At 30.5% G+C, this 11,581-nt stretch overlaps 1 protein-coding gene across 2 annotated transcripts; it reads right to left on the reverse strand.

The window, feature by feature from the left end:
• Positions 1-1,238: 1,238 nt before the first annotated feature.
• On the reverse strand, positions 1,239-8,852 carry LOC112784545 (floral homeotic protein AGAMOUS). 2 transcript variants are annotated; one of them, XM_025827785.3, is made up of 9 exons: positions 8,719-8,852; positions 7,997-8,260; positions 2,651-2,732; positions 2,502-2,563; positions 2,245-2,344; positions 2,111-2,152; positions 1,866-1,907; positions 1,582-1,793; positions 1,239-1,482 (listed from the first exon to the last, which is right to left on the reverse strand). In XM_025827785.3, exons 2-8 carry the CDS (start codon positions 8,233-8,235, stop codon positions 1,584-1,586), a joined length of 777 nt encoding a protein of 258 aa, XP_025683570.1. In that variant the 5' UTR covers positions 8,236-8,260; positions 8,719-8,852; the 3' UTR covers positions 1,239-1,482; positions 1,582-1,583. The 2 variants fall into 2 exon arrangements, with proteins under 2 accessions (XP_025683570.1, XP_072086565.1); XM_072230464.1 differs by having other exon boundaries at positions 7,997-8,360; positions 8,719-8,842.
• Between the last annotated feature and the right edge of the window lie 2,729 nt (positions 8,853-11,581).

Here is an 11,581-nt window from a genome sequence, read left to right on the forward strand (position 1 = left end):
AATGGTAACCGTCAAGGAGGGAGCGCGAAAAGGCAGGAGCATAATAGTCCTTTTTCCTGGGTTTTCAAATTAATCATAATGAGTATCAAATGGCCAGCGCGAAGTTCGAAGCGACGCACCAAGCTACGTATAGGGGCAATACACGCGCACGAGGTCATGGTCCCCGCTGACGGACTCTCGACCTAAGGAGAAATCAACCAGGGAAAGGGCGAGTAGCTAAAATGCGCCGATTACTGCCTGGGCTTGCGATCAGCGCGTTGGGGGAATTGTTCCGCCCCAGCCCACTAGCAAGTTGGGCCTGGATACCGAGTCAACGATCCGACGGGTCTTTCGACCCGCGAATCCCCTCCTTTCTTACCTGATTACAGCACCTAGACAGCTGGAAGGAAGCTTCCAAGAAGGAGGATCTGTTCCTGTGGGTCCCGCTTTAGTACAGACTATATAAGGGGAGGACCCTACTCCTCCCCCAAGTATGTCACCTATTCTAACCCTAATAACCGCCTTTTGTATGGACACTAACTTGAGCGTTGAAGTTCTTGCAAGTGGCTCTCCCTTCCCCCACTCCATCACGTTTAATTTCGTCAACTCCGAAGAGCCTCGTCTGTCTCACCCCTAGAACTCATCCAGGCCAAACATCCAACGACCCACCAATCCTCAACATTCATTGGACCAGACCCCGTTTCGAACTTGAGCAACCAAACAATTAAATTTTAAACAATTCTATAATTATGAATTTATAATGATTGAAAAATAAAAAGAAATTGACAAATTTAGTTTAAATATAAATACTTTGATATAATTTATATACTTAGTTATATATTTAGTCCTGTATTATAGGTTGATAAAATTTAAAAAAAATAAATTATGTATTTTAATTAAAGTGCTGGCTCTTGAAACTTTCTCTAATAATAATAAGATCATAATAATTAATATTCATTTGTTACGTTGCAACCAATCAATGACTATCCCAGTTCTGTTCTAGTATATACGAAGCTACATAATTGATTGTTCAAGTTTAGTTAATTATTTAGCATTCTTAGAGAATGATTGTCAACCAAGTCATCGCTACTAAAACTTATTTTTCTTCTGTTCTCTCTCTTATCTGAGGCTGAAATAAATAACCTCCCTCAGTTATTCAACTTGTAATATACATATAAATTAAACTCATCTCTTAGATCTAATCCTATTTATTTGGCAAATAAATATGCATATATATGTCAAGAAATTAAAGTAGTGTCTTGTTGATAATCTTAGTACACATACTAATTAATATAAACATAATAGAGATGGAGCAGTTGAGAATATATAGATACAGGGTAGTCTTATGAGTGATGAAAGCCTAAGATTGCAACTACACATATATTAATTAATGGTTAAATCCCATGCAATGCATCCTCATATATTTTGCTGCTTATATTACGTACTAGCAAGTTGGTAATAATTAGGTAGCTAGGGTGACAATCACAATCACAATGACATCAACTGCACAAACAAAGAAGAATATATAGTTAGTTAGATTAGTTATTAATTAGTTGATTCCATATAATTAATGAATGAATGTTACTACTTACTAGTACTTACTCTTAGACTAATTGAAGTGACATTTGGTCTTGGCGTGCATACTGACTATTGGGTTGTAAGCCAGTGACTTGAAAGTAGCCACGAGAATCAAATTGCTGCTGCTGATGCTGATGCTGATGCTGATGTTGTTCATGAGATTGATGCATTGAATCATAGTTTGTGGGTCCAGTAGTTGGCAACACACTCATGTTGTTCCTCTCACTTTCTGCTATCTACCAACACCAACACCATATATAATTAGAAGAAATCAAAGACACATGATATAGAGAGAGAGAAAAAGAAACCTTAGCTCGAAGAAGCTGGTTGTTGTTGTGCAAATCTATCTCCTGCACCAGTTAACATAAGTTAGAGGATTCAAGTGATCAATGTCATCTTTAATTATGTGGATAAATATAATTCCAAAACTAGCCCTCTAGTATATATAGACTTATAGTCACATCCTCTTCAATTTAATCATTACTAGTTTCTAAAAAGAAAATGTTTAGTCAAAAGCCACTTTCAACTGAAGAACAAAAGTAGAAATTTTTACCCTCTTTTGCATGTATTCAATTTCAGCAAACAGCAGCTCGTTCTGTTGTATGTAAATAAAGGTTATTAGCAACATAATTAACAATGAAAAAATTAAGACCATATTACATAAATCAAATAAAAACATTATAATACCTTTTTGGAACGAATCTTGCTGATTCCTTTCTCTAATTTACCCTCCAGGTTTTTGAGATCCCTCACATTCATACTGCTTAATGATTCACCTAGAATTTGCCTACAATTCAATTCAATTCAATTTTCTTTTCATAATATATATATATAGATATGGAAGCTCAAATTGAACAATACAGATTCCAAACAACTAAATGCTTTGAAATTTTAATCCCTTCAAACTTTCTTGTACCACAAAACAGTTCAACTTAATTAATTACCTGTTGTTATTCTGCAGGTTACTAATTTGGGCACGCAGTTTTTCTGCTTCTTGCTGGTAATACTGCAAAATATAATGTAATTTAATTAATATAATGATAATTATGGTTATCATGGAATATATATAAAATAATATGTTCTATACATATACCTGAGCATTAATCTCGGAAGCAGATCCAGCACCAGATGAATCTGAACATGCTTTCTTATACCTATCAATAGTTGCTTTGACACTGCAATTTATAATAGTATTATTTGATTAATTGATGTACATTATTGAATATCAACATTCTAAAATCTAATAAACAATTATCAACTAATCAGAAGGGCATAATTTGTGCATTATCTCAATCCTACTAATCAAATCAAATATATGAGAATTAATTACTCAAATCATATAAGGAATTCTACAACTAGGTATGAATGTGTTTACTATTTTTCTTTTTTGAGAGTGTTATTGTAAACACTTGTAAGTGAAAAGCTAAAACACTAACAAAAGCACAAGAACATGGATTTCATTATATATCTATGTTAATATAAATTCTTCAATTGCTTAACTGTTGAGATAATAACATTTCTTGAAATATATACTATGACAAGTTTGTTCTGATACAAGCTTTATGTGAGTCCCAAAATCATCACCATTTCATAGTGGACAAAAGTGGAGGCCTAATTTCAATGACATATATAGTACTTAAATAAAGGGTTATGGAAGAATGAAAAGATTGAGATAGATTGAACCTCAAGCTGTATTTTTCTAATAACATTTTAAAAAAAATTAATTAGAATAAAAAATAATTTTTGTTTCTAATGTTTATGATTTTTCTTTTAAATATTTTTAACGTTTAATTTCATTCAATTTGATTTTTAATATTTTTTATTTATATCAAAATTATTTCTAAACATTTATTCCATTTAAAATGTTAGAGATAAAATTAAAAAATATCTAAAAATAATTTTTACATATATAAAAAATATTAGAAATAAAATTGAATGAATAAAAAAAATAAAATAAGATTAAATCTAATTAAATTTTAAAAAGATTTTTTTAAAAAAATTATAAAGATTAAAAATAAAAAGTATATTTTACACTGTTAAATACTAGTGACTTTCAGCTGTATAAGCCTCACAAATCAAATCATAATCGTCAGAAATGGCAAATCAATCAGCTTTTATTTTGAGTAATCAGCACAACTAATAAGGCATATATGGGAATGGTATATGCTTAATATATGTGGGTTCCGAGTGATCATTAATCAATTCAACTGAAGTTTATCCAAAAAAAAAGAAAAATCAAATAGTGCATAAACATAGAGCTAAAGAACTAAATTCTCTTCAATTCATATCTATCATAACTGAGTTCAAAGCTGAAACAATTGGTGAATTATATAGCTTAGGGCATATGGAAATTGGATAAGATGAATTATACATTGCAAAACTCTCATCTTCTTATCTCTCCATTAAAATTCTCAAATTATTTTCTATATAGCTATTCAGGCTATTTCTTAGTCTAATTAACAACCGAAGTAAGGATCTAATTAGAAAAAGGGGAGAAAGAGTGGTTCAAAACTCTAGGAGGAGTATATAATAAACCAAATTGGAGGTTTCAAATCAGATTTAATGCCATGGTGAGGTCAGCATGCATGTCACCTCTAGAATGTTGCAACATTTCATACGCATAGAAGAGCATATTGCCCAGAAATGAATACTAAACGAGGAAAAAAAAAATTTCCATTTTTCTTAAATCTGTGAAGTTAAGTATAATTAACAATCATTGAAATATGAGCTTGAAAACAATGCAGAAACAAGCATTCAGAGTCAGTTTTATGAAAATATAATATTAAAAAAAAAATTTAAGTATACTGATATTTTTAGTAATTTTTAACCGTTAATTTTAATTATAAAAAATATATATAATTAAAATTAACAGTTAAAAATCACTGAAACACCAGTATATCAATATATTTAAAAACTTTTCTATAGCATTATGTGTACAATTCAAAAGTCACATCAACACCTTGTAGTTGAGACCCTGAATTGAGTCTATTTCATATTACTGAGGAGTAATTACATATACTTTGAGAATGAGTCTATGTTACAACTTAATTATGTTGAAAATCTTGAGTTTGAAGTTTTCCTAGCTCATTTAGTTTATTTGAAAAGTGTGTTATTAAAATATGGTAATTAAAATAATGCATTTAAAACAGTTTAAAATATGGTAATTAAGTTTCCCTAGCTCTTATCTATTTATTTATTTTTGGAGGGGGTGTCATTTTTGTCTTTAATTGTTAATTATGAATGAAGCTAGCATCTTCCACAATCTCTCATTTAAAATATGGCAATTAAAAAAAAAGTAAAAAATAGAAGAATTTCTAAATTTCTTTGTCAAATTTTAATTTCAAATACCTTTTAAGTATAAAATAAGAATATAGTAAACATTTTTTTCTCATCGATATCAAACATATTAACTTTTTATTTAATATTAATAAAATTCTATTAGAACTAATATAAAAAATTATAAAAATGTTAAGTACCTACAAAAAATCAATCACTAGGTTAGACATCATATATATATATAAATTAATTGTCTCTTTTATTTTTTAATTTTATTAAAAATAATAATGCATTTAAAACATAACTGTATCTAAAAATATTAATTTTTGAATATATAGGAAAAAAGGAACTACTTTGAGGGGAAAAACTAAAGGAAAAAAAAAAAAGAGGCAAATCCAACCTATATGTAACCTTGTTATTTAGGACATAGATGGGTTGATAGAAAAGAAAAATTTTCAGGTGTATCGTCGTACCGGTGTTTTAGTAATTTTTAACCGTTGATCTTAATTATAAAAAATATATATAATATATATAATTAAGATCAACGGTTAAAAATCACTGATACACCGGTACGACGGTACACTTGAAAATCTTTCAAAAAAACAATTTTCAAGTGTATCGTCGTACTGGTGTTTTAGTAATTTTTAATCGTTGATCTTAATTATAAAAAATATATATAATATATAATTAAGATCAACGGCTAAAAATCACCGATGATACACTTGAAAATCTTCCGAGAAAAAAAATTTTCAAGTGTACCGTGGTACCTCGTTTTAGTAATTGAAAACAGTAAAGTGCATGCAGTTGGGGTTGAATCATAGTTATGAAATTGAAAGATGAAATTGAACATTTAATTGGTGGTCAAATCATGCAGCTGCCTCAGTAAACTGAACCTTAAACGCAACTCTTTAAAAAGCAACATCAAATGATCTCATTAGTCAGTCATCCGATTGGATGTGATGCAAATAAATTATTATTAAAATAAAATAGTAACAATTTCTTTGACCATGTTCTTCTGATACCTTAATTTCCTCGAGCCACGCTGGCACAGGTTGCCACTTTATGATTGGTTCAACCATTTCTAGGGCTAATTCCTCTGCCACTTGGAGGCAAAACCATTTCCTCAACGGTTAATACCCTCAACCCCCATCCATATATCCACCTCGGTGAACCCAACAACATAAGACTCACACCACTCTTCCAAAATCCTAAGTAACAATAACTAGTAGGTTACCTACCCCCATTCAATATCATTATTTTATTTTCTGAGAAGATCTCAGCCGTCCATTTTGCATGGAAGAAGCCAAATTAGTAATTACTCAGAACTCTTCCCTCATTGGCTACTTCAATTGTCGTACGTTGTCTCTGCTACAAAATTATCACACTCACTCACTCATTTCAATCTCTTCCCTAGGAAACCCTTTAGCTTTCTTTTCTTTATCTTATTTTATTGGATTCAGTATTCACTTCTGATGGATGAGTCCATAACTTTCACGAATATATCAATGCAAAGATCTTGAGAAAATGGAAAACCCAGTCTGGGATACCCAACAGTGTGTGAAATTATGATAAGCTACTCTTATTGGCTTATCAATCTCTTCGCTGTCTTTTTTCTCTTCTCAAGCTAATATAAAAGAATTTTTACACTTTAAGACTGGGGAAATAAACAAAGGGGAAAGAAAAGAAATTTGGGCCTGTTTGCACTATAGCAGATAAAATTTTAGGGTTCAGATGGAAGAGTGAAAATCAACCAAGTATGGGAATCATGACATAAAACTCTTTTGTCAGAAGTCAAGAACTGAAAAATCATGTGTGTGACGTGACCAAAGATTCTTTCAACCGAGACAAATCCTATGGACTAGTCCTTTGAACCCTAACCAGGATCACTACCCACCCCGCCCCAATTTCCCAAAATCGACCCCAAAACACTTTCAACTTTCACACCCTTTTGACTATTGTCTAGTTCCCAACTTCCCCATTGCCTCAAAACAACAGAAAAAGTTCATTTTTTTTACTTCGATTTCTTAAGCATAATTACCCAAATCACTCAATTGCTAATAAAACCCTAATCTTTACACTAGGGTTATATTTGACCTAACATGAGATCTGGCACGTGGGTGCAAGTAAGATTTGGGGAAAACTCAGCTCAAGTATTTGGATTGGAAAATCTTTATCTGGGTTTTAACGTTTCTGAGCTGATTCAGCAGCAGTGGGCTTCAAAAGAGAAGATTTCTGCACAGTCTAACATAAAACCTAGCTTTGGGCTTTTACAAACCCTAAAGATCCTTTCCTTTCCTTTCCTTTCTTATTTTCCTAAAACAAAATTAATTTTTAACTTGTTGTTTATTTATTTCAATTTGACATATTGACAAAAAAAAAAAAAAATTGAGAACTGTACTATACTTTTTCTTGATATCTAACTGACGTGTTATTAAGGAAGTGTCAAAGAGAAAGAAGGGTTTGGGCTTATTGAAGCATGACACCTTTTCCTTTTTCTTCTTTTTTGTTTTTGTTTTTGTTTTGTTTTCCTTCTTAGGCCTTCTTCATAGCTCCATAGCCTTATAGATATGTGTAAGAGAAAGAAAGAAAGAAAGAGAGAGAAAAATTAAAGAGAGAGTAGAGTAGAATAATAATGGAAGGGGAAAGAAAGAAAGAGGAAAAAAGGAAACAGAAAAAAATGAACAAGAATGGAAGAGGGAGTTAGGGGGGTGTTGGAAGTGGCTGATCTCACAGGCCTGAAAATCCTTACAACAACCCCAATTGGCTTCTATTTCTATCTATTGCACCAGATCTATGTATCTAACAAACCAAGAGCTAAGAAAAATTATCATAAGCAGAAAGAAAATATATAAACATAAATTAAAAAAAAAAAAGGGCTCATATAGAAAGGAAAAAGTCAAAATCAGAAGTAAAGAAAGACAAGTGGAACTTCTTGTTTGCAGAACAACAGAGATACAAAGAGGAAAAAAGAAAACCTCTTATCTCTAGAACTGAAATCACAAAAAAAAAATGATTGTGATTTTTCTTGTTCTCCAAAATCAAATCCTTCACAAGATCTATTTGCAGGAGCAAAAATCTAAGAACCCCAGAATCATAATTTTAGGATGAACAAAAAAACAAGAAACTTTGAAAGAAAAAATGTCACAAAAAAAATAATCTCTACCTGTTATTAGCATATTCATAAAGGCGACCACGGCTGGAGAAAACTATAAGAGCAACCTCAGCATCACAAAGCACAGATAACTCATAAGCTTTCTTGAGAAGACCATTTCTGCGCTTGCAAAAGGTTACTTGGCGATTTGTAGTGTTCTCAATCCTCTTGATCTCAATCTTACCCCTTCCCATCTTTCTCTGTGGTGAACTTGCTCCTGACATGGATTCATTTGCTCCTGGAAAAGCCATCTTCTTTATTTCACCTATACCTACCCTGAAAAATCACATACACACCACAAAATCTTCTCAACAATATGAAGAAAAATTTTCTGGTCTTGATCAGCTTCCAGATGGTGTTTGTGTTAGGGAAAAATCTGAAAAGAAAAAAGACAATGAAATATTGAAACTTTTTGGGGAATCTATCTTATCTCATTACAGCATACTTTTTCAACTTAGTTCACAAACATTTATATTGTTAGCTTCTAAAATAGTTTCATTTGCTTCTAATATTATAGCATAGTATGCACTCTATGTCAAAGCTTGTTTTGCCAAATCTGAGGGCTTGAAGTGAAAGCAAAAGGAAAAAGAAGAAAAAAGTTTAATTAAGTCCAAAAGAGTTGAAGCATTAAAAATGGGAATTTCAAATGATGTTTCAGTATTTTGCTAACTAACCTGGGTGATTAGAAAAATAAATAAATAATAATAATAATAATAATAAGGGGGAGAATATACAAATTAAGACACAACAGAGGTTCTGAGCTCTTGCCCTTGATTTTCTTTTGGCTTTGATCTTTCTTAGCTTGTTTGTTCTTAGAAGAAGAAGAGGAAGGAGATAGCTTTATATATATAATTTCAGAAACAAAGTGACATGGATGAAGAGATGGGTATTTATAAAGTGATAAAACGACCTTTCATCCATCATGGTTTATGATTATGCATCAAAAACTCTTATACCATAAACACACTCATATGTATGCCATCTCTAATATATTTTATTTATTTTTTTATTTTTTTCCCTCTCTAGTGCCATGTGTTTCAGATGAAATCAGATTCAAAGGGAAAAAAAAGGATATATCTAGAAGATTATTTAAGTTATGCCTCATTAGCAACTTTTTTTTCTTTTTTTTTTGGGAATTTAAAAAAAATAAAAATACAAGTGACAGAAAAACACAACATAGAACAAAATCGAGATTTTATTTGAAATCGAAAAAATAAATTAAATATATAAAATATAAAATTGTAACAAAATTTAAATAATAAAATTGCTATAACTAATATAAATTTTGTAAAATTGATATAAAAAAATATAAGATTTAAATTGAGATTTTAGATAATAAAATTGCTATATCTAATATAAGTTTTGTAAAATCGATTAATTAATTTAAAATTATAATATTAAAAATTTTTTAAATTTAAATTAAGATTCTAAATACTCTTCAAAGAAGGACATGTGTGTTTAGCCATAGGAGAGAGAGAGAGAATGCTCAGAAAACCATATTAATGGAATGAAAAGGACAATAAATTTACTTGCAAAAATTCAGAAAATAGGAACCAATTCTTTTTTGTTTCAAAAAAAAAATCTTATATTATTTTGTTGGAAATAATTTTATTCAAAATATTTGACAATAGAATTTTCTCTCTTTATTTTAATTCAATTACATCACTTATAAAACTTGAAATTAAGATTCATTAATTAATAAATAATCTAACACAAATTTTGGCTAACTGATTATTTAGGTTCAAGTAATTTTTAATTTAACGCAACTGCCATTGACAATTGGAAGAGTAGATCAACTAGAGTTATTCATCTTAGGCATTTAATTTCTCAACATATACATTTAATTTTGTAATAAATTTTCCATCTTAGGCATTCAAGCAATTAGCATTTTTTTTCCTTAATTGTACTAGCTTTTCTTACAAAGTGGCAATAGGCATTAAACAATAGGGGTTAATCAAATTAATTTATGAGTAATAGTGGTCCTTTCTTACTATAATATATCTTTTTTGTACAACAATTAACGCATGAAATTGATAAATAACTAAACAGTCAAATGGTATTGTTTAGCTATGTCCATCAATCATGATCACAGTTCCTATTTCATATTTCTTTTTAACTGTTAGCATTTTGTTTGTGTGGGATTCCATCACTGTGGGGACTTCCTTCTATCATTGACACCATATTTATTTATTTATAAATATAAATAATAATGTAACTGTTATTAACTATTAAGTGGTGACCCAAAATTGAAGGCTACTAGCGATTGCCATGTGACATGCATCCATTTATTTATAACAAATTGAAAACTCAGATGCAGTCGACTTCACGTGAAGTTGATATCTGAAAGTTGTTAGATAAAAATTTAGTCAAATAAGTTAAATCATCTAACGGCTCTCAAGTATCAACTTCATGTGAAGTCAACTGCACCTGAGTTTCCACCTTATAACAATTATTAATTCTTCCTTTTTTGATGATTTTTTTTCTAGAAAAAAAGAGAGTATAAATAAGGTACAAAAAAGTTAAAATCCAAAATTAGAACTTATGAAGCAAAGTCTAAATACTTGAAACAATAATTGGACCAAAAAACTAAGAGTTGAAGTCAATGAGAATTTCTAAAACTCAAGTCACCACACAAAAATACATAATGATTTTTATAAGAATATGAGTAGTGAAATTGTCTGAGTCCAAAATAGTTTGCATATCCAGAACAAGAGAGTGGACAAAAGACAAGTTATGATGATTTGACCATAAAATTATAACCCAAGTTCTATAAAGTCATAAAACCAAACATATGATATTGACTTGTTGTAAGAGCTTTACTTTGAATGGATAGAGTTTTGGGTAAAACAAAAAATTACCATGTGAAATAAGAAGGATTATTTACATTTACCATGCATGCATGTCGAATTGCTAAGGTATGTAAATTAAGTGTTGATTGGACGGAGCAATGAGGAAATTGTCGAGTGGGTACAATTTGTTCTATTCATGGATTGTGGCTTATCACTCATTAAGGTATGTGTAGGACATGTCAAGTATCCATGCCTACCTTAGCAATACATGTTAAGCATAGCGTTGACAGGTCCTTCTATAGCAAGAAATTTTGTTACACATTATTCCACTTATTACTTAACTTAAAAGTACATATATCATGTCTATGTGGTCAAAATTTTCTTATTATTTATCGGCTTGGGGTGTTTTTTCTTGCTAATACTTTATTTGCTTTTTTAGGTCAATCTAAGGTATAGTCTAGGCTTAGAGTGATTGGTCTTGGTTGGTAGTGTTCAAGGGGATTTATTAAATTACGGCGCATAAGATGATAACAAGTTCTTATTAATGATTACGGTCACCTCAAATTGTAGTTCAAGATGAAACTCATGAGAGGAAACTTGAGTAAATGGATAGTATTAAACATCACAATTTTGGAAATTCAACTAATTAACGAGACAACCCCATGTGACGACCTTGAATAATAATCATCAATGTATATAAGATCGTTACTAGGTTATTCTTAACCACGGAAAGCATAAGGAACCTTAGCTTTCTTTAATTTCTTTTCTCAAAAAGCTTAACTGTGAATTTTTAACATTTCTTTTTCAT

Source organism: Arachis hypogaea, chromosome 20 (assembly GCF_003086295.3).
Source record: "Arachis hypogaea cultivar Tifrunner chromosome 20, arahy.Tifrunner.gnm2.J5K5, whole genome shotgun sequence".
NCBI lineage: Eukaryota > Viridiplantae > Streptophyta > Magnoliopsida > Fabales > Fabaceae > Arachis > Arachis hypogaea.